Raw genomic sequence first — 24,031 nt, forward strand, 5'->3', positions numbered from 1 at the left:
CGGATTAAGTCCACTTTCTATTGCACTTCACAACTATTTCATCTTCCTTTACATCAACCCTAGGCAATATCTTTCTCTCCACTTTGTGGAAAAGGAGACACCGTCTCTGAATTAAAGTACTTTGCCCGAGTTTCTTGGTATAGCTCCACACTGGTCAGCTCCAACGTCTTTGAAAATCTTGCCCAAAACCCAGCGCGACCAAAACAGGTGCCTGAGCTGACAGCATTAGGCAAAAAGGCTGCCAGCTCTACTCCCAGGTTGGCCCAGCCCTCTCGGGAGGGGGCGGGGCAGTGAGACACTACCTGCTCCGGGTAGCTCCAGCTGACGTCATTGCAACAGCGACGCAGAAGATTTACGCGACAGCCTGCGCCTCTTAGATCCCAGCGGTCATTGCGGCCAGCAGGCTTTACGGCTTGGGTGTGGCTGCTCTTTCACATATGTGTGGTGAGGTCTCCGGTTCAGCTTGTTGGAGGGTCAGGTTGCGCTCAGACCTCTGCCCCAACCCTCAGGCCAGGCCTTCTAAGTGAGTCTCGCAGGAGGTGGTGTCCAGCGGGGACTTGTGTGGGAGAAGTGAAGTAAGGTGAGGCCTGGCGCTGCCTGTGCACAGATTGTTGAACTTCAGGACCACTGCTTTGCTTCGGATGTGAGTCAGTGGCATCTGGCAGGTTGATGTGCAGACTAAAGTGACCTGTGTGATCTCTTCCTGAGTTGCCCAGCTTCGGACCTTCTGCCCCTTCTTTAGAAGAAAATAAGTGTGCCCCACCTCCTTACTAGGTTTGGAAGCTATAAAGTGCATTGTTATTCAATGTAGTTGTGTAATGGAAATTAAGAAGCCCATGGATGGGGAGGGGGGAAGTTTCTAGATTATTTAACTGTCTTTAAGATAACTAATAACCTAGAGAGAGACCTCTGGAGCACGACAGTTTGTTGACAGTCTTAAGACCTTTGAAGACTAAATAGCAGCATCTGCTGTAAATGAAGTAGGGAATATCTTTAACTTCATGGTTCCATTACATGTGAATCTGCTAAACTTACTTGCTTCTCCCCCCCCCCCCCCCCCTTATAAGGGCTCAGAAATGTTTGGGTGTATAAAAGTATATAGTGTTCTTATATTTATTTGTTTATTCATTCATGTATTTTTTATTTTTTTTAAAAATGTTTATTCTTTGAGAGAAAGAACAAGCAGGGGAGGGGCAGAGAGAAAGGGAGACAGAATCCCAAGACCCTGGCTGTCAGCTCAGAGCTCAGTATGGGGCTCAGACTCATCAACCCAACCGGGAGATCATGACCTGAGCCGAAACCAGAACTAGGATGCTCAGTGAGCCACCCAGATACCCCTCTTTTTTTTTTTTTTTTTTTTTAAGTATAGTATTCTTTATTGGAGAGGATATTTATTTTATGATTCAGTTAATGAAAATGAAAACCTTGGAGAGTAGATTTTGCCTTAAGTGTGTAGCAACCCCTGGGAAACTGACAGTTAAAAGTAGAAAAACCTATTAATTGTATAGAGAGGTGTGGTAGCCTTGTAATTTGTCATAAAAATGGTGTATCTTCAGTTACCTTTATAATCTTGCCCCTTAACTTTGAAGTCAAGTATTTTGGAGTATAAAAATTAATCAGAATGTCCTCATGGAAAATTAAGTGCTATAATTGCTTTTGCATTAAAAAATGCAATTTTGGGGACACCTGGGTGGCTCAGGTGGTTAAGCATCTGACCTCAGCTCAGGTCATGATCTCACAGTTCATGAATTCAAGCCCGCATCGGGCTCTATGCTGACAGGTCCGAACCTGGAGCCTGTTTCAGATTCTGTGTTTCCTTCTCTCTTTGGCCTTCTCTCTCTCTCTCTCTCTCTCTCTCTCTCTCTCTCTCTCTCTCTCTCTTTCTTTCTCTTTCTTTCTCTTTCTCTCTCTTTCTCTCAAAAAAAATAGACATTAGAAAAATGCATTTTTTTGGCACATACACATAAGATTTTTATGAAAATGCCTTAGTATAATATAGGCAATTTGTTATTCACAGTGGGAGAGAGTAGCAGAAGGTATCCTTCTGTACTGACTATACCTTGTCAGGGATAAACTCATTTGGCATGATTAATGGATAGTATGGACAGTCATCTTTATATAATGATAATTTGTGTGCATGAGGAAGAGCTTAAAATTTTAATCTTGTATATTACAAAAGAAAATATTTATAGAAATGCTTACTAAAAATACTGTAAATACCAAAGATCTTTTATTTTTAAACTTTATATTTAGAAATCATAGCATTTTCAAACCTTATGGGTCTCAATAGTTACTGGTTCATTTTGCTCTTTTTTGTTCTCTAATTCACATCAATTAAATGACATGGGTGAAAGTTAATTTTATTTTTTATTTCTTTAAAAAAAATTTTTTTATGTTTATTTGCTTTTTGAGAGAAAGAGAGACAGAGTCGTGAGCAGGGGAGGGACAGAGAGAGGGAGACACAGAATCCGAAGCAGTCTCCAGGCTCTGAGCTGTCAGCACAGAGCCCGATGCAGGGCTTGAACTCACAGACTGAGAGATCATGACCTGAGCTGAAGTCGGACGCTTAACCGACTGAGCCACCCAGGCACCCCTTATTTTTTATTTCTTTTTTTATTAAAAAAAATTTTTTTAACATTTATTTTGTAGAGAAAGAGAGCGTGAGCAAGAGAGGGGCAAAGAGAGGGAGACACAGAATCGGAAACAGGCTCCAGGCTTTGAGCTGTCACCACAGAGCCCAACGTGGTGCTTGAACCCACGAGTGTTAAGATCATGATCTGAACTAAATTCGGCCGCCTAACCGACTGAGCGCCCCCCAAGAGCCCCTTTATTTCTTTTTTTAATTAAAAATTTTTATGTTTGTTTATTTATTTATTTATTTTGGAGAGAGAATAACAGAGTGCAAGTCGGGGAGGGACAGAGAAAGAGGGAGACACAGGATCTGAAGCAGGCTCCAGGCTCTGAGTTGCCAGCACAGAGCCCAACGTGGGGCTCAAACTCACGAACCAGGAAATCATAACCTGAGATGTAGTCAGATGCTTAATTGATGGAGCCACCCAGGCTCCTCTATTTTTATTTCTTCAAAGTTTATTTTAAGAGGGAGAGAATCCCAAGCAACCACATTGTCAGTACAGAGCCCTACAAGGGGCTCAGTCCCATAACTGAGATCATGACCTGAGCTGGAATCAAGAGTCAGATGCTTTACTAATTGAGCCACTCAGACAACCTGGTTAATTTTATTTTGAATTAGTAATGAAATCAGTTCAAATAAATATGAACAAATAAACTTGAATAATTAAAATAGGCTACTGGGTAAATCTCATTTGCTTTTGAAATATGGAAAAGAGTTCACAGAAGAGAAAAAAATCACCTTGCCTTTCAAGGAAATACTAGTAATTGTTTCTTTTAAATCACTGATCCCTAAAGGGTTTTTTTGTTTGTTGGTTTGTTTTGTTTTGTTTTGATGAATTACTATTTCTACTCTGGGGTGCCTGCATGGCTCAGTCAGTTAAGCATCCAACTTTGGCTCAGGTCATGATCTCCAGTTCATGAGTTTCAACCCCACATCAGACTCTGCTGTTAGCACAGAGCCTGCTTTAGATCATCTGTCCCCCTCTTTCTTTGACCCTCCCCTGCTCGTGCATGTGTGTGCACGCGTGGGTTCCCTTGCTCCCTCTCAAAAATAAACATTAAAAAAAAAACAAAACTAGAGGATAAAGAGCTTATTCAACAATTACAAAAGGGACTTGATGTGACCTCTGAAGTCTTATATAATATCATAGTTTATATACAGTGGACTAAAATTGGATCGATTTAGATAGATTTTCCTTTTTTCTATCAAAGGTTGACTTTGCTTTCACCTAAGTTCAGTTTCTAAAAGTATAGTTTATTTGTATTAATCTCTTCAAAGACATTTTGCAGGATTTTAACTACTTTATCTTAATCTGGGATGGAAACCAAAGAAAAAATGAAAAGAAAATTAAGCATGTAGTGCTTTAAATTGTTTTTTTTTTCCTTAATGTTTATTTATTCTTGAGAGAGAGAGACTGAGCATTAGTGGGGGAAGGGCAGAGAGAGAGGGAGAGACAGAATCCAAAACAGGCTCCAGCTCTGATCTGTCAGCACCAAGTCCGGCACGGGGCTTGAACCCATGAACCGTGAGATTATGACCTGAGCCGAAGTTGGACACTTAACTGAGCCACCCAGACACCCCTAAAGTGGGTTTTATTGGTTAATTTTTTATATGCATTTTTTACATTGTGGTAAGTTGAGAGAGAATTCTACATTTCTACCTGTTTCATTCTCATCTGTGTATACCACTCCTCTCCCAAATTTTCTTCCAGCTCAGACCTAGTGTTAGGTTGATAGTATCAAATTAATTTTCAACTCCTTGTTCTCAACATAGATACTTCCTAAATTCAGAGATTAATTATGTTTTTGATATAGTTGTTTTTGTGAGGAATGATTTGTACTGAAGTTTCTCTCTCCCTTTTTCACCCTGCCATGTTCCCTAAAACTCCCTATCCCCATAATATTTCTGTATATAGGTGGAGTTCTCTGCTACCAATGAGGCTTCAATAAACCAGTGAAATGACTCTTCAGGAATTGGTACATCGGGCTGCCTCCATTTATTCAGATAAAATAGCTGTATGTTTTGATGAGTGTAACAACCAGCCTCCAGTTTATTACACCTATAAGTCTGTGGTTCATGCTGCTTCAGAATTATCAAATTTTCTACTATTACACTGTGACTTTCAAGGAATTCGGGAAGTTGGTCTCTACTGCCATCCTGGTATTAACTTACCCTCTTGGATTTTAGGGTAATTATTTTAATGCTGAATTTTTAGTTTTCTAACCTAATTTTTAATTCTTTAATACATAGAGTGTTGTATCTTACATAAAAATACAATAGTATACAGAATAGTGTTGCTTGGTCAGTTTTAGAGAGGCTAAAGAAGTTTGTATTTCCCAACAATTATTTTTAATCATTTAATTGATCTGAGTTTATTTAGGAGACAAGAAATTTTCATTAATAGAATATTTAAGTATCTCCAAAATATAAGGGCTTCATTTGTCTACCAAAAGAAAATGGTCATAAATTCGTTATATCAAAGCAAACAAGTATTTCAGAAATAACATGACCATTTTTTCTCCTGAGACTGAAGTTTAGGTACTCAAAGTATTCAGTAAATGAATGAATAAGTGAAGTTTTGGATGTTGGTCATAAAAAAATGAGCTATGGACTGCGGACACTAATTATTATTTGCAAAATGTTCATCATTAAGTTGTTATAGAATATTATCCTTATATAGTGATTTCTGTACTAGGGTTCTACAGTAAATAAAAGCTATTAAAGAAGTAGAAAAGTTGATGCTCATCCCATAATATGTGTGTTAGTAGATTAATGTATAAATGTAAAGCAAAAAAAGTTAAAATTTGGCTTCCATTCAATCATTGAAAAAATTTTATTGAAAATTTACTCTGTGCAAAAATCCATTGTCCCCAAAGTATACCTGAAAGTACTTTTTTTAGATTTTATTTTTAAGTAATCTCTACACCCAGTTTGGGGTTTGATTTCCCACAACCCCAGTATCAAGAGTCTTGTGCTCTACTGACTGAGCCAGACAAGCACCCTTACCTCAGAGTATTTTTGGTTAAAACAACTAACTGATTTTGGATCTTAAAGTGATAAAAATTTAATGGTGGATATTCTGCCTTAAAAACAAAATAGAAATAACTATAAGCAACGATGTGTCAACAAAAACATTGGCATTTCTGATATGTCGTTGGTAAAGTACATAGGGAAATAGAAATACTTAAAGATGATTTTCAACAGATCTTCTATGCTGAAGAAATGCTATTCTATACTCTTTATTTAGAATTCTCCAAGTCCCTGCTGCTTATGCTCCTATTGATCCAGATGCACCACCAGCGTTGTCAACTCATTTTATGAAAAAATGTAATCTAAGTTATATTCTTGTTGACAAACAGCAAATTAATGTAAGTGTGTGTATTTAAATTTGTGTGTGTGTTTATCTTTCAATTGAAGGGTGTGTGTGTACATTTCTACGTTTCCTAAATGTAGACATTTGGGTTGGATAATTGTTGTGAGGAGTGTCCTGTACATTATAGGTTATTTGAACAGCCTCCCTGGTTTCCACCCACTAAATGCCAGTAGCACTGCCTCGACCCCACCCCATCCCAGTTGTGACAATGAAAATTGTCTCCAGAAATGGCCAGATGTCTCCTGGAGGTACAATTCACCTCCTACACTCTATTGAGAAACACTGCCCTATAGCATGAAGGCTATATGCCCTAGACATATAATTACTGTGCATTATTTTGAATTTCCTTTCTCTTTCCAAAGTTGTTTCTAGGAAAATTTTATAATGAAACCTTTTTTAAAATTTTATTTATTTTTGAGAGGGAGAGGGAAACAGGTACAGAGGGAGGGAGAGAGAGAATCCCAAGCAGGCCTTGAGCTGTCAGCGCAGACCCCAACATGGGGCTTGAACTCACAAACTGAGATTATGACCTGAGCCGAAATCACGAGTTGGATGCTCAACTGACTGAGCCACCCAGGTGCCCCAAAACCATATCTTTGTATATTTGTAGCAATTTGTAGTGATCAACAACATTAAAGAACAATAACCAGGCTTAGATTTTGAAAAAGAGATTGGCACTTAGAGTTTTCCAGAGAGGTCTAGTCTATTTATTTTTTTAAAATGCCCATTTATTTTGAGAACACAAGCCGGGGAGGGGCAGAGAGAGGGAGAAAGAGAATCCCAAGCAGGCTGTATGCAGCCAGCACAGAGGTGGACATGGGGCTTGATCTCACAATCGAGTGAGATCATGACCTGAGCCGAAATCAAGAGTTGGACGCTTAACCAACAGAGCCAGTCAGGCACTTCCTAAATTTATTTTTTAATTTTTAAGTGACTGCCAACCAAATATGTAGCCAAGAGACATTGCTTTATGGGCAAGAGTTGGTTATTACATGTTCAGGAAGATCCAGCCCATGTTTCATTATTTCTTCATAAAATATTGTTTTACCAAAGAGGAGAAAAGAGCATTATAGAACATATATTCAGTTTAGCCTGTTTTTACCCATTTCCTAGCTGAACCAATTTGTATTTGAGGATAACTTAAATGCGTTCCACTTATGTATCTATATGTCTGTGCATCTCTGAATATATAATGAAAAATATCAAAAGCTTGAGATGCATGGAAGAATTCCTAGAGAATCACGAGTATTAGAATAAAGACTCTAGAAGGAGACAACTAAAGTATAATTGGTGAATGTTTTCTAAATAAACATTAATGTGTAGTCAAAAGTTTTCTCAGATTGTTTATTTGTTTGTTTGCTTTTTTAATGTTTGTTTATTTTTGCGAGAACACCAGAAAGCTGGAGAGGGGCAAAGAGAGGGACAGAGGATCCAAAGCAGGCTCCATGCTGATAGCAGAGAGCCCACTGTGGGGCTTGAACTCATGAACCGCGAGGTTATGACCTGAGCTAAAGTTGGACACTTAACCAACTGAGCCACCCAGGTGACCCTGGTTATTTCTTTGTTGATGTAATAAACAAAGCTAAAATGGGAATGTGACATTCGTTTTTCTTGACAGCCTTGGTGAAGGTTTTATAAAAGAGGTGGTTGAATTTGAGAATTGTCAGTATTGCGTGTTTTTTTTTTTTTTTTTTAATTTTTTTTAACGTTTATTTATTTTTGAGACAGAGAGAGACAGAGCATGAACGGGGGAGGGTCAGAGAGAGAGGGAGACACAGAATCTGAAACAGGCTCCAGGCTCTGAGCAGTCAGCACAGAGCCCGACGCGGGGCTCGAACTCACATACCGCGAGATCGTGACCTGAGCCGAAGTCGGATGCTTAACCAACTGAACCACCCAGGCGCCCCTTGCGTGTTCTTTATAACTGCTTATATAAGGAGTTGGTCATATAGAAAACACCATAGGAAGTTCCTTGCTTCCCCTTCCATTACTTTGATGATGGTATAAGTGTTCCTCCTTGACACATGAGCAATCAGGATGTACTTACTGAACCCAGCATCCACTAGAATAGTAGTTCTCAGCTGGAGATCATTTTGCCTCCCAGGAGACATTTGGCAATGTCCACAGTTATTTTTTATTATGCTGACAGTGCGGTGCTCCTGGCATCTAGTGGGTAGAGGCCATAGATGCTGCTAAAAATCCTATAAAGCACAAGATAACCTACAAAGATTTATCTGGTGCAAAATGTCAGTAGTGTTGAGATTGAGAAACCATACACTAAAGACAAGTTTTTTGGGAGGGCATCAGTATGTGAAAGAAGCCCAAGACCTGATTCCAGCTGCTTATAACGTATAATTGACCTTTGGACAACATGGTTTGAACTGCGCAGGTCCACTTACATGCGATGGTTTTTTTTGTTTTGTTTTTTTTAATACAGTACAGTACACCATTGTAAATGTATTTTCTCATGATTTTCTTTTTTAGCATTGGTACAATACATTTTAATATAGTCCATATTCAGATTTCCATATTTACCTCCAAAAAATCCTTTTAGCTTTTTTGGGGGAGGGGTACAAAATCCAGTCAAATATCATATAATACATCCCTTTCTCACACCTCCTTAGTATCCTTTCATCTAGAACAGCTCTCCTACCTTTTTCAAAAATATTTCACATCTTTCAGAAATCAGAGTTATTGAGGTATAATGTACATAGAGTAAAAATCACCTAGTTTATGTGTACATTTTAATGAGTTTTGGCAAATATAAACAGTTATGAAAACACCTCTTCAATAATGATATGTTTTCCTTATTTCAAAATCCTTGTGTCCCTTTTCAGTCAGTCCCAAGTACATTTTTTACATTTCCTCTTTTTTGAAACTATTTTAAAGGCTTTTGTGATGCCATGGCTGGTCTAGTTTTCCTCCCAGATCTCCTCAGTCACTTTAGCCAGCTTCTCTTCCTCTGTGAGGACAGGAAACTTGTTTGTAACAGTTTGTCACTTAGGATCATATCCTCAACACCTAGAACAATACCTGGTGTAGGAAACACTGCAAAGTGAGGCACTTTGAACTATGCTCATTTATGTAATGTTTAGTTTCCAGCTAAATATTACCTTCATTTTCTAAATGACCATAAAGCTGAACAAAGTATAATTGGTACCATTTACAAAACCACTATATAACAAAGCCAGGATTTAAATACATTGGGTAAAATATGTTCTGATTAATTATATTTCAGTATTAAAAATTGTTTTTAATGTGCATAGAGTTGATACAAAATGTTACATTGGTTTCAGGTGTGCAACGTGATCGAGCGTCTCTATACATTATGCTAAGGTCGCTATAAGTGTAGCTACCAACTCACTGTACGGTGTGATTATGGTATCACTGACTATATTCCCTATGCTGTACCTTTTATTCCCTATTATCTCAGTATTTACAGACAGATGTGTGAATATTGAAAATAATTGCGATTACAGAATTTAAGATTTTTAGAGCCCTTTATTCTTAGGGTATAAGGTTATGCACATTCACTAAGAGCTGTATAATGTAATACTTATGTAACATTTTGAATTTGAAAAGCACTTGTTGAACTGCAGAATAAGTAAGGCAAATGTTATTTGGTCATTACTTTGTAGTCACTTGAGAGATTTTATGAGTTTAATTCTTTTTTTTAATTGAAGTATAGTTGGCATCCAATGTTAGTTTCAAGTGTACAACGTAGTGGTTCAAGTTTATATGTTATCTTCATTGTAAGTGTAGCTACCATCTGTTGCCATATAATGGTATTACAATGTTATTGACTATATTCCCTATGCTGTACCTTTTATCCCCATAACTTATTCCGTAACTGGAAGCCTGTATCTCCTTTTCACCCATTTTCACCCATTTTCACCCACCCTTCTCCCCCTATGGCAACCACATTTGTTCTTTGTATTTATGGGTCTGTTTGTGTTTTTTGTTTTTGTTCTTTAGATTACACATATAAATGAAATCATGGTATATTTCTCTCTTGTTTCATTTAGCATAATTCCCTTGAAGTCTGTGTTGTAAATGGCAAGATCTCCTTTTTATGGCTGAATAATATTCATGTGTGTGTATGTGTACATTATAGCATCTTTATCCATTTATTTATTGGACACTTGGTTGCTTCCATATCTTGGCTGCTGTAAATAGCCCTGCAATGCACATAGGAATGCATATATCTTCTTGTATTATGTTTTCATTTTCTTTGGGTAAATGCCCAGTAGTGGAGTTACTGGATCATATGGTATCCTTTTTTTTTTTTTTTTTTTAATGTTTATTTATCTTGAGAAGGAGAAAGAGAATCCCAAGCAGTCTCTGCACTATCAGCACAGCACCCGATGCAGGGTTTGATCTCATGAACTGTGAGATCATGATCTGAGCTGAGATCAAGATTCAGATGCTTAACCGACTGAGAGCCACCCAGGTTCCCCTCATATGGTAGTTCTAATTTTAAGTTTTTGAGGAGCCTCCATCCAGTTTACCACAGTGGCTGCACCAATTTACATCCTCACCAATATTTGTTATTTCTTGTCTTTTTGATTCTACTCATTTTGACAAATGTGAGGTAGTATCTCATATTTTTGATTTGCATTTCCCTGATTAGTGACGTTGAATGTCTTTCATGTGCCTGTTGGCCATCTAGATGTCGTCTTTGGAAAATATCTATTCAGGTTCTCTGCCTATTTTTTTTTTAATTTTATTTTTAATTTTTTTAAATTTACATCCAAATTAGTTAGCATATAGTGCAACAATGATTTCAGGAGTAGACTCCTTAATGCCCCTTACCCATTTAGCCCATCCCCCTTCCCGCAACCCCTCCAGTAACCCTCAGTTTGTTCTCCATATTTATGAGTCTCTTCTGTTTTGTCCCCCTCCTGTTTTTATATTATTTTTGTTTCCATTCCCTTATGTTCATATGTTTTGTCTCTTAAAGTCCTTACATGAGTGAAGTCATACGATTTTTGTCTTTCTCTAATTTCACTTAGCATAATACCCTCCAGTTCCATCCGCGTAGTTGCAAATGGCAAGCTTTCATTCATTTTGATTGCCGAGTAATACTCCATTGTGTATATATACACATCTTCTTTATCCATTCATCCATCGGTGGACATTTGGGCTCTTTCCATATTTTGGCTATTGTTGATAGGGCTGCTATAAACATGGGGGTGCATGTGTCCCTTCCAAACGGCACACCTGTATCCCGTGGATAAATGCCTGGTAGTGCAATTGCTGGGTTGTAGCGGGTAGTTCTATTTTTAGTTTTTGAGGAACCTCCATACTGTTTTCCAGAGTGGCTGCACCAGCTTGCATTCCCACATCTGCCTATTTTTTTAATGGGATTATTTGTTTTGGTTTTGGTTTATTTATTTATTTTTTGATGTTGAATTGTAAAAGCTCTTCATATATTTTGGATATTAACCATTTATCAGATACATCATTTGGAAGTATTTTCTCCCATTTAGTAGGTTGCCCTTTTATTGATGGCTTTCACCTTTTATTGATGGCTTACTTCTCTGTGCAAAATCTTTTTATTTTGCTGAAGTCCCAATAATTTGCTTTTGTTTCCCTTGCTTGAGGAGACATATCTAGAAAAATGTTGCTAAGGCTGATGTTAAAGAGATTATGGTCTGTTTTTTTCTAAGAGTTTTATGGTTTTGGTTTCACATTTAGGTCTTTAATACACCGTGGGTTTATTTTTGTGTGTAGTATATGAGAGGGGCCCATTTACAGTCTTTTGCACGTAGCTGTCCAGTTTTCCCAGCACCATTTATTGAAGAGACTCTTTTCCTAATTGCATATTCTCGCCTCTTGTGTCATAGATTAATTGACCATATAAGCATGGGTTTATTTCTGGGCTCTCTGTCCTGTTGTTCTATGTGTCTGTTTCTGTGCCAGTACCATACTGCTTTGATTACTACAGCTTTGTATTATGTTTTGAAACTGGGATTGTGATACCTCACCCTCTGTTCTTTCTTAAGATTGCTTTGGCTATTTGGGGTCTTTTGTGGTTCCATACAAATTTTAGGATTATTTGTTCTAGTTCAGTGAAAAATGCTTCTGGTATTTTGATGGGATTATATTGAATCTAGATTGCTTTGCACAATATGGACATCTTAACAATATTCTTCCAGTCTATGGCCATGAAATATCTGTTCATTTGTGTTGTCTTCACTTTTTTTCATCAGTGTTTTTTTTATATTTTCACAGTACTCTTCTTTTAGCCTCTTGGTTAAATTCATTCTAGATATTTTATTACTTTTGGTGTAATTGTAAATGGAATTATTTTCTTAATTTCTCTTTCCTTGCTAGAATATAGGAATGCAACAGGTTTCTGTATATTAATTTTGTATCCTGCAACTTTATGGAATTCATTTATTTTTTTTAAGTTTTATTTACTTTTTTTTATTTACTTTTTTTGTAATGTTTCTTTTTGAGAGGCAGAGACAGATAGTGAGTGGGGGAGGGCCAGAGAGAGAGGGAGACACAGAAATCTGAAGTAGACTCCAGGTTCTGAGCTGTGAGCACAGAGCCTGACGTGGGGCTCAAACTTGTGAACCATGAGATCATGACCTGAGCCAAAGTTGTACGCTTAACCTACTGAGCCACCCAGGCGCCCCTAAAGTTTATTTACTTTTGAGAGAGTGTGTGTGTGCGCACACACACATACAGACACGCGCATGCGCACGCCACAGGTGTGTGCATGTGCAAGTAAGGGAGAGGCAGAGAGAGGGAGACACAGGATCCAAAGCAGGCTCTCTGCTGACAGAACCCACAAACCGTGAGATCATGACCTGAGCCCAAGTCAGATGCTTAACAGACTGGGCCACCCAGGCACCCTCATTTATTACTTTTAATAGTTTTTGATGAAATCTTTAGGGTTTTCTATTAGTATGATGTCATCTGCAAATAGTAACAGTTTAATTTTTTTCTTACCAATTTGGATGTCTTTCCTCCCACCCCCAAACCCTTTATTGCTGTGGCTAGAACTTCCAGTAAGTACCATTTGAATAAAAGTGGGTGGACATCCTTGTCTTATTTCTGATCTTAGAGGAGAAGCTCTGTTTTCACCATTGAATAGGATGTTAGCTGTGGATTTTTCATATATGGCCTTTTATTATGGTGAGGCTTGTTCCTTGTCTTTGTTGCAAGTTTTTATCATGAATGATACTGAGTTTTGTCAGATGCTTTTTCTGCATCAATTAAGAGGATGTGATTTTTTTATTCATTTTGTTATTGTGAATTACATTGACTTGTGAATATTGGACCATTTTTGCAACTTTGGAATAAATCACATTTGACTGTAGTGAATGATCCTTTTGATGTTTTGTTGAATGAGGTTTGCTAGTATCTTATTGAGCGTTTTTGTATCCATGTTCATCAGGGAAATTGGCCTGCAGTTTTCTTTTTTTGTAGCGTCTTTTAAAAAAATATTCTTTTGCATTTAGTGTTTGTTTGTTTATTTTAAAGTTTATTTATTTTGAGAGGGGTGGGGGCAAAGAGACAGAGAGAGAATCCCAAGCCGGCTCCACACTCTCAGCATGGAGCCCGATGTAGGGCTTAAAGCCACAAACCATGAGATCATAACCTGAGCCAAAATCAAGAGTCAGATGATTCACAGACTGAGCCACCCAGGTGCCCCTGTTTATTTATTTTTAAGGTTTCTTTATTTTGAGAGAGAACATGTACATGATCAGGGGAGGGGCAAGATAGAGAATCCCAAGCAGGCTGTGTGTTGTCAGTGCAGCCTGATTCAGGTATCGATCTCACAAATCCTGAGATCATGACCTGAACCAAAATCAAGAGTTGGATGCTTAATCCACTGAGCCATACAAGCACCTGTATTTATTTCTTTTTAAGTAGACTCGATGCCCATGGTGGAGATTGAAATCATGATCTTGAGATCAAGAGTCCTCTATGTTCTACCAACTGTGCCAACCAGGCACCCCAGGTGTTAACTCCTCTTTAAATGCCTCATATAATTCACCTGTGAGTCCACCTGGTCCTAGACTTTTTGTTTGAGAGTTTTTGGATTACCAATGCAATTTTGTTACTAGTGATTGGTCTATTCTGACTTTCTATTTCTTCCTGATTTAGTTTTGGAAGATTGTATGTTTCTAGGAATTTATTTCTACTAGGTTATTCTATTTGTTGGCATATAATTTTTCATAGTAGTCTCATAATCCTTTTTATTACTGTGATATTTGTTGTTAATTTATTTTATTTGGGTCCTCCTTTTTTGATGAGTCTGGCTAAAGGTTTATCAACTTTCTTTATCTTTTCAAAGAACTGGCTTTGGTTTCATTGATCTTTTCTATTGCTTCTTAGTCTATTTCATTTATTTCTGCTTTGATCTTACCATATCCTTCTACTCACCTTGGGTTTTGTTCTTTTTCTTTGAGGTAATCCAGTATCACTAAATTCTCTTAGAACTGCTTTTGGTGTATCCCAGCTTTGGACTATTATTTTCATTTGTCTTCATGTAATTTTTGATTTCCTTTTTAATATCTTTGTTGACCCATTGGTTGTTCAGTAGCATGTTTAGCTTGTGCGTGTTTGTGTTTTTCCAGGTTTTTTTCTTAATTTCTAGTTTCATATCATTGTGATTAAAAAAAAAAAGATGCCTGTTAGGATTTAAATCTTCTTAAATTATTGAGACTCGATTTTTGTGGCCTAATGTGATCTATCCTAGAGAATGTTCCATGTGTACTTGAAAGGAGTGAGGAATGTATATTCTATTTGATGGAATGTTCTGTATATATTTAGGCCCATCTGGTATAATGTGTTCAAAGTCACGGTTTCCTAATTTTCTGTCTGAACAATCTATCTAGTGATGTAAGGTGTTAAAGTCCCCACTATTGGGGCTCCTGGGTGGCTCATTGGTTAAACATCTGCCTCTTGATTTCAGCTCAGGTTATGATCCCACAGTTTGTGGGATTGAGCCCTGCATCAGGGCTATCAGTGCAGAGTCTGCTTGGGACTCTCTCTCTGTCTCTGCCCTTCCCCTTACTCATGTTTGCTCTCTCTCAAAAATTTTTTTCTACAAAGTCCCCACTATTGTAAGTTTCTCCCTTTGTTAATTTTGCTTTATGTCTTAAATACTGTAGGTGCTACAGTATTGGGTACATAGATCTTTATAATAGTTATATGCTTTTGTTGTATTGATCTTCTTATTCTGTAATGCCCTTCTTTTTCTCTTATTACAGGCTTTGTTTTAAAGTCATTTTGTCTGGGGGCACCTGGGTGGCTTAGACGGTTAAGTGTCTGACTTCAGCTCAGGTCACAATCTCAAATGTTTGTGGGTTTGAGCCTGGCATCAGGCTCTATCCTGACAGCTCAGAGCCCGGAGCCTGCTTTGGATTCTGTGTCTCCCTGTCTGTCTGTCCCTCCCCTGCTGGCTCATGCTCTCTCTCTCAAAAATAAATAAACATTAAAAATAAATGAATAAATAGTCTTTTTGTCTGATAATAAGTATTGCTACCCTGGCTTTTTTTTTTTTTTTCTTTCTTTTTTTTCTTATGGAATATCTTTTTCCATTCTTTCAATCTGTACATATATTTAGGTCTGAAGGGAGTCTCTTATAGGCAACATATAGATGGGTCTTTTTTTTAAATCCATTCCATTGTTCTATGTCTTTTGATTAGAGCATATTTAGACCATTTGCATTTCAAGTAATAGGTATGTACTTAATGCCATTTTGTTGTTTTCTGATTGTTTTTATAGTTCTTTGCTATTCCCTCTCCTGATCTCTTTCCTTGTGATTGTTGATTTTATTTGTGTTATTCTTGGCTTTTTATGTTTGTTTGTTTTTTTTTGTATATATTGTAGATTTGTGGTTACCATGAGGTTTATAGATAACATCCTAAGTATGTAGCAGTCTGTATTAAGTTGGTTACTTAAGGTTAAACATATTCTAAGAGAACTACTTCTTTATTCTCCCTTTACATTTTATTTATATGTTGTCATATTTTACATCTCTTTATTGATAATTTTCTTCTAATTATGGCCTCTTCTTTTCCTCTTAAATAAGTATCATTAATATTTTTTATAAAGCTGGTTCAGTGGTGAACTTTTTTAACTTTTGCTTGGGGAATTCTTTATCCTTCAATTTTTTTTTTTTTTTTTAAGTTAGAGAGTGTGAGCATGAATAGGGGAGGGGCAGAGCAAGAATTCCAAACAGGCTCTGCAGTATCAGTGCTAGAGCCTGATATAGGGCTTGAACTCACAAACCATGAGGTCATGACCTGATGAGCTGAAGTTAAGAGTCTGATGCTTAACTGACTGATCCACCTAGGTGCCATTATCTTTCCTTCAATTCTGAATGGTAACCATGCTGGGTAGGCTATTTTTGATTGTAGGCTTTTTCTTTTCAGCTCTTTGAATACATCATGCTAATCCTTTCTGACCTGTAAAGTTTCTGCTGAAAAATCAGCTGATAGCCTTATTGGTTTCCCTTGTATGTAACTTTTTGCTTCTTGCCACTTTAAAATTCTCTGTGTTTTGTGCCTGAGTGGCTTAGTCAGTTAACTATCTGTCTTTGGCTCAGGTTATGAGCTCGTGAGTTTGAGCCTCACATCAGACTCTCTGCTGTCAGCACAGAGCGTGCTTTGGATCCTCTGTCTCCCTCTCTCTCTGCCCCTCCTCCTCCCTTCCCCTGCCCTCTCAAATATTAAAAAGAATTTTAGGGGCACTTGGGTGGCTCAGTCAGTTAAATGTCTGACTCTTGGTTTTGGCTCAGGTCATGATCTCACAGTTCGTGAGTTTGAGCCCCGCATCGGGCTTTGCATTGACAGCACGGAGCCTGCTTTGGATTCTGTCTCCCTCTCTCTCTGCCACTTCCCCACCCACACTGTCTCTATCTCTCTCAAAATAAATAAATTTTAAAATCTTAAAAAAAAATGTTTTTACACAATAAAATTCTTTCTGTATCTTTTAAATTTTGGCTTTTTTTTATTAAAAAAAATTTTTTTTAAATATTTATTTTTGAGACAGAGAGAGACAGAGCATGAACGGGGGAGGGTCAGAGAGAGGGAGACACAGAATCTGAAACAGGCTCCAGGCTCTGAGCTGTCAGCACAGAGCCTGACGCAGGGCTCGAACTCACGGACCGCGAGATCATGACCCGAGCCGAAGTCGGCTGCTTAACCGACTGAGCCACCCTGGCGCCCCTAACCTTTGACATTTTAATTTGTTATGGTGTGGACCTTCTTGGGTTCACCTTGTTTGGAACTGTCTATGCTTCCTAAACCTGGATATCTTTTTTCTTTTCCAGGTTAGGGAATCTTCCATACAGTTTTCTTAACATCTTTTATCTAACAACTTACATCATTCTAAGAAAACCATATATAGTACGTGTAGCATTCAGAGTATATATTAATTATGTCATCAAGAAGGTTTCTGGTCAACTGTAGGCTATTAGTAAAGTTTGGGAAGGGGGGTCAGAGTCATTCATGGATTTTAGGGTTGGTGGCTCCATAACCCATGTGTTGTTCAAGGGTCAACTGTGGTTGGAGAGAAAAGTTATCATAATCTTAAACCTGTAAGTTCCACATAATGTGTTCATACCCTAAGAGAAATAAATGTAACCTAGTAGAGATAAGAAAAGTTTAATGGCAAAAGATGGTTTTGAACTAAGTCTTAAAAATATGTATTATAGGTCCTTAATTTTTTTAATATTACAGGCCATACCACACCTGACCCCTAATACACACACCACAAACAAATAAAACCCTATAGTCTCCTGCATTGTACCCTTGTTCTCATTTCTTTCTTATTTTTCTCTCATTTATAGTGATTTCTTTAATGTGAAAACTTATGTTTCATTAAACTTCTTTTTATAAATCCTAAAACATATATTCAAAGGAACCTCCCTTTTAGCATGTAAAAGTTGAATTTAATATATTTTTATCCAAATTAAGTAAATCTGTATTAATCTGTCTCCATCTACCAAATATCTGAGTCAGAAACTTAGCACTCTTCTTAGGCTCACTCTGTATTCAGGAAGTTACCCAGCCCTATTGATTCTTGTTCACGGGCCCTTTCTGTCTGCTCTTGTTGCAACAGACTAGTTCAGGCCCAAATCACGTACCTCAATTGTTGCAAAAGGTTCATTAGAAAACCCTCACTTACCAAAAGTCTAACTTCTCAGTCTATCCTTGCCACCTTCAATTGAGTCTCATTGCTTATAAGTTAAGGTCTAAACCCCTTAGTATTGAGTATACAAATTTATTAAGGATAGCCTCTCCTCTCCTATTAACAATACTATATACCTAGTTCTTCAACTTACTGGAATTATTAAAGTTCTCCACGACACTAGCTTTATTGGGTCATATACTCTGCATTAGCTGTTTGCCCAATAAAGTACCCCTCTTTACTTGGACAAAAGCTACTTATAACATAAATATTACATATGATGAAGCAATCTCAGACCTTCCAGGCAGAGTTAAGATCAATCTCCTCTGTTCCTATTAACATTTCAAGCATATTCATGGTCAGGTACCACATTGCCCTGCAGTTGGATGTTTTTATGTCTGTTTATTTTGAAGGTGACTTTGAAAGTAAGGACAGCACTTTATTCTTGCAAGTTTTTAATTTATTTTTTAATCCCTAGTTATATAGCAAGTACTCAAAACAATGTTGAATGAGTGAATATTTCATATTACTTATATGTAAAAAAGTCATTTAACACTAATATTGTGAACTTTGTTCCCCCATGTAACAGAAATTCAAATCTTCCTATGAAACATTATTGAATTACGATGCACTTACAGAACATACTGACTTAGTACTCTTCAGGCTTCACTGGGAAAATGTTGCAGTCAGTTTGATGCTAAATGACAGAAAACAGAAATATGAAGAAGGAAAAATGACAAACAGCACAAATTCTGAGAACAATGAAGAAAAGTCAGAAGAGCACATGGATGTGAGGCTAAACCATTGCTTAGCCTATGTTCTCCATACATCAGGCACTACGGGGATACCTAAGATTGTCAGAGTCCCTCATGCATGTATATTGCCAAACATCCAACATTTTCGGTGAGTTCTGTCCTTTGAATCCTTCTTCAAAACTTGTATTTTAAGGGGAAATACTTTTTTAAGTGAACTCTACCCCTGACGTGGGGCTCCAACTCATGACCCCAAGATCAAGATTTGCATGCTCTACTGACTGAGCCAGCCAGGTACCCCAAGGAATAATTTTTTTAATATACATTCTTTATAACTCTTGTTCCTAAATTGATAGTCATAAGTAGTTGGCCCTCTTGTTTTGGCTATATCTGAACTTTAGTTCTCTGCAGGCTGGGGCTTCACCTCTCTGATCCAGACCTGGAGCCGGACAGAGAGCAAATAAATGATATGCTTGGGAGCTTTGCTTCTTAATTATTAAGAAGAAGGAAGTGTGTTCCTGGCAGAGGTACAGCAGAAGAATGGGGGAAAGGAGTTTGGCTTGCAAGAGTGTTATCAGGGCAGAGAGGAGGAAAGAGTGGGAGGGCAGGAGCCATGTGACTTGAGGCAGGAGGCTGGTATGCCCTGTTGAAGAATTTTGAACTTAATCCAATAGATATAAAAATATTTCCATTTCATTAAGTTCATTCCTGTAGCATTGTAGACTTTGGTTTGCTCTTGTGGTCAGGAGATGAGAAATCTCTATGAAGTTGATTCTCAACTTGACAAGAAAGAAGGAAATACAAGAGGAAGGGAACCAAAGGGGAGTAATCTTAGGAAATCAAAAGAGGAAACAGAAACAAATATAGAAATAGAAACTTGGTGAGACAAGTATATATTTTTATGTCATTGTAAGTTATATATAATTTAAAAATTTCTAACTACATTTTAAAAGTACAAAGAAATAAAAAATTTAACAAATATTTAATTCAGTATATCTAAAATATTATTTCAGTATGTAATCAAAATGAAAATTAGTGAAGTATTGTATGCTTTTATGCTTATCTTAAATCTAGCTTGTATTTTACACTTCCACATCTCAATATGGATTAGCCACATTTTTAGTGTTCAAAAGGCACATGTTTCTAGCGACTATCATTGGATGGTGCAGGTCTAGAAAAAGGGAGTGGTGAAATGATGCAGAGAGGTGTCTTGTAATTGACAATCTAGTCTTTAGTGACTTTATTTCTGAGGGCCCAAGACTGAGGACAGATTACATTAGGCTGTGCTAAGGGAATGAGAGATAAGGAAATGGAGATAAGAAAGTAAAGTGTTCATTTCTAGAAGCTAGTTTTAATGGGAAAGAAAGAATTCTGGGCAGGTGCAGATTTATTTTTGAGATGGGAGACATTTATGGGCTTATGGTAGAGAATTGGTAGGAAGAGTTGGTTTGAAAAATCAAGAGATAGTATTGTAAAGGAGTAAGATACCTTGAGATGGAAGGGTAAGGAATGTTCGGAAGCTGATGGATTGGAACTTTCAGATGAAAGGCAAAGCAATACATTAAGAGTATGAGAGGTGAGGTGGGGTGGAGATGCAGGAGAATTGAAAAGAGTGAAGCAGATTTGGAATCTGGTGGAGGTGGAAGAGGCACTGGGCCAGTAGAGGCAGGAATTGTATGTAAAGTGGGAGCAAGTATTTGCTAGTAAGGAGTAAGGGGCTGATTTCAAATATATGAATTTCTAGGGGCCCTCGGGAAGCTCAGTCGTTTGGGCGCCTGGCTTCGGCTCAGGTCATCATCTTGCCGTTTGTGAGTTTGAGCCTCACATCAGACTCTCTGCTGTCAGCACAGAGCCTGCTTTGGTTCCTCTGTCCCCCTCTCTCTCTGCCCTTCCCTTGTTTGTTCTCTCTCTCTCAAAAATAGATAAACATTAAAAAAAATAATAAAGTATGTGAATTTCTCAATTGCTATTTATGCTTGAACTTAATGAAATCTATTTACCTGTTAAAAATCCCTTTTTGGTTTACTTTCAGGGCCATAAAAGTCACTTGTAGGAGAGATTTATAGTAGGTTCATTCTTGGTTTCCTTCCTGGGAATAAAAGCTACTCCAAAGAAGGAATTTGTGGCAACTTCATTTCCCAAAAGTTTCACAATTAGTGAGATAAGGAAAGGTCTAACAAGGCTTCTTTCTGCATCTGTTAAATCCAAAATGTCTTCAGCCTAAAGTAATCTTCATATCAACTATGGGGTTCTGAGTGAGTCCCCACAATATCATATTTGAAGATATTGTGAAATTAAGGTAATCCCTGCTTTTTAGACAGTGAGTTTTGTGTGTTTAGAATGAAGCAATGCCATAGGCTCACCACTGATTATCTATGCTCTGTAATATCCTAACTATATATATTCTGCTCTTTGTTCAGCTACTGAGAGAAAAATATCAAATAGTAGGAAAAGGGAATCAGAGGTCTCTATTAAATATATAAGTAGGATAGAAGGAGTCAAGATTCTACCAGAAGAGCAGAACTAGGAGGATATATCAGGGAGTTACTATAAGAAATTGGCTTATGTTTGTGGGGTCTGGCTAAGCAAGACTGAGTCTATAGTGTAAACAGAAAGGGATGATCGTGAGCAGGTTGGAAACCCATAGGCATGTGCTTTTTTTCCACAGGCAAGTCAGGAAAGAAGATCCTAGGGGAGGGGAGAGTAATTGTAGACCCAGATGTTGAGTCTTTTTTACAGAAGTCCTCAACACTCTTTTAAAAGTCTTCCAGTTCAGTAAATCGAGCCAACCTGGGATAAATCTCCCTTTTGATTAAAGTCAGCTAACCAGAGACTCTGTATCTACAAAATCCCCTCACAGCAGCACCTAGTTTAGTGTTTAATGAAATAACAGGGAGGTATGTGTGCCACTAAATGGCACCCACCTCCCTTCTGTACTCCAGCTCTTGAGAGAATATCCCTTGTTTTGTACCCTAATGGAAAACCTACTAGAAAGGAAATTCTAGGGACTGTGGTTCAATCCAGCCATACTGACACATCAGAAAGTCATCACAGATGATAAAATATGTCATAGTAAGAAATGGATATTGTTTTAAATGGCTTTTAATCCTTATATTTATAAAGAGTTATAGGATTAATAGTACCATTTTGGTTAATCTGAGAAAAGAATAAAAATCTGACCAACATCCAGAAACTTAATGGTCATAAATCAATTTTTAGGATATGTGTTTACCAAATGTTAGACATTTCATATAACTGCATTCTGTTTTGCTTTAGGCTACTTTTCGAGATCACACAAGAAGATGTTTTGTTTCTGGCCTCACCTCTGACCTTTGATCCCTCCGTTGTGGAAATATTTGTTGCTCTATCCAGTGGTGCCTGTCTGCTTATTGTACCAGCTTCTGTCAAAGTGCTTCCATCAAAGTTAGCTGCCGTTCTCTTTTCACATCACAGCGTAACTATTTTGCAGGTACATTTTAGGAGCAAATGAAATGTTTTGTTTTCTATTTAGCATTTTATTTTATTTAAAAAATTTTTTTAGTGTTTATTTTTGAGAGAAAGAGAGACAGAGCACGAGTTGGGGAGGGGTAGAGGGAGACGGGGACACAGAATCCGAAGCAGGCTTCAGGCTCTCCAACCGAGCTGTCAGCACAGAGCCCTATGCAAGACTCCCAACTCACAAACTGTGAGATAGTGACCTGAGCTGAAGTCGGACACTTAAACGACCGAGCCACCCAGGCACCCCTATTATTTAATATTTAATATTATTTAATATTTTGTATTCCTGTAGGTTGTTTTTTACAGTGGACTAATGATAATCTAGTTAGATTATTAAGGGTTGTCTTCTGATGATATCATCTAATTTACTTGAGAATGGGAGAAAAAAATCAGTTAATTCTGCCTAGAAAATTATTTCACTGTGCATTTGGCATAGTAATAACTAGAGGAAGTTGACCTTCACTCAAATCTGTTGGGATACACTTGCCTCTCCTGCCTTAAACTTCAGCTTTCAGTAGAAAATACAAACTTTAAGTTTTAATTAGGTAGGAATTTACATTTTCTGACTTTTTATATCAGTATATTTTACATTAACTATGGAAACAAATACTTTGTCATCTTTAAAGATTTTAAAATGTATATCAAAGTAGGTGACTGGTATACAAGCCTTAAGATAATTACATTGCAAATGGTTAAAGATACTAGAGAGAATTAGCAAAATTGTATGTGTATCATGATAAACTAAAAATATCAGTTTATATTTAGTGTAAGAGACTCGAGGATGTTAAATTTCTGCCCTAAAGGCAAAATTTGATGTTGACTTTGTTTTTAGGCAATGTTTTTCATCCTTAAAAAAATATTATATGTTTACAAATATATATAAAATGAATATAATAATGTGGCTTGCTGGGTATATCAATTGCATATAAATTCTCATCTATGGTGAATCATTCTGTCAGTCTGGGCAGGACTTTAACTTATTTTTCTATAAAATTCAAGGAGCATAATTTTTAGGAAACCTTTTCAAAATACCTTAATAGATTTGAGAGAGAGAGTCATTAAATGGAAGGAGATTTTCCTTCTATGTCAAGTCTATGAGTTTTATCTCTTTAAATCCAATACCCTTTAGCACAGTTTCAGTTAAATTCACTTTGGCAGTGGTTTTAACCTTTTTGGGGTCATGAGTCCTTGTGAGAAACTGATACACATTTATTAACTATGATTCCAGAACACGGCAAGTTGTGCATATATTCATGGTGATTTTATTTAACTCACAAGACTTAATTTGGGGTATTATCAGCAGATCAAATTTGAGTTTGAGTAAGGAAGAGAAGTACACAAGCTGACAGGATGTCCTTTCCTTTGTATAAGGCATGTCCTGTCTTGTTAGAAGGCGGAGGAGGAGGAACTGTAAAGTATCCTCCAAACTGTGAAGGGACTTTGAGAGCAAGAAATGAAGCCGGCAACTCCACACAGTTTACATACGTGCAGTTTATGCACGGTAACATAGTGACAGGGAGGACTGGCTGAATGATGATGCAGAGATGTGCAGCTGTTCTCCGCCAAGACAGGACCTTAGTCTATAGATTTTATAGACCAAAGATGTATAGGGGACAGCAC

At 37.4% G+C, this 24,031-nt stretch overlaps 1 protein-coding gene across 7 annotated transcripts in view; it reads left to right on the top strand.

Annotated features, from left to right (window-relative positions):
* The first annotated feature begins 397 nt into the window (after positions 1–397).
* The window catches only part of AASDH (aminoadipate-semialdehyde dehydrogenase), a 44,170-nt gene continuing 20,536 nt past the window's right edge, over positions 398–24,031 (top strand). The window contains exons 1-5 of one of the 7 annotated variants that reach the window (XM_042936316.1): positions 398–643; positions 4,548–4,820; positions 5,880–6,000; positions 18,751–19,064; positions 22,190–22,382. In XM_042936316.1, coding sequence (XP_042792250.1) covers positions 4,591–4,820; positions 5,880–6,000; positions 18,751–19,064; positions 22,190–22,382 — 858 coding nt within the window. In that variant the 5' untranslated portion in view covers positions 398–643; positions 4,548–4,590. Of the gene's footprint in view, positions 644–4,547; positions 4,821–5,879; positions 6,001–7,508; positions 7,549–18,750; positions 19,065–22,189; positions 22,383–24,031 lie in introns of those variants that run through there. The other 6 variants (XM_042936315.1, XM_042936317.1, XM_042936318.1 and 3 more) reach the window with 6 other exon arrangements.

The sequence above is a fragment of the Panthera leo genome, chromosome B1 (genome assembly GCF_018350215.1).
Source record: "Panthera leo isolate Ple1 chromosome B1, P.leo_Ple1_pat1.1, whole genome shotgun sequence".
Lineage (NCBI taxonomy): Eukaryota > Metazoa > Chordata > Mammalia > Carnivora > Felidae > Panthera > Panthera leo.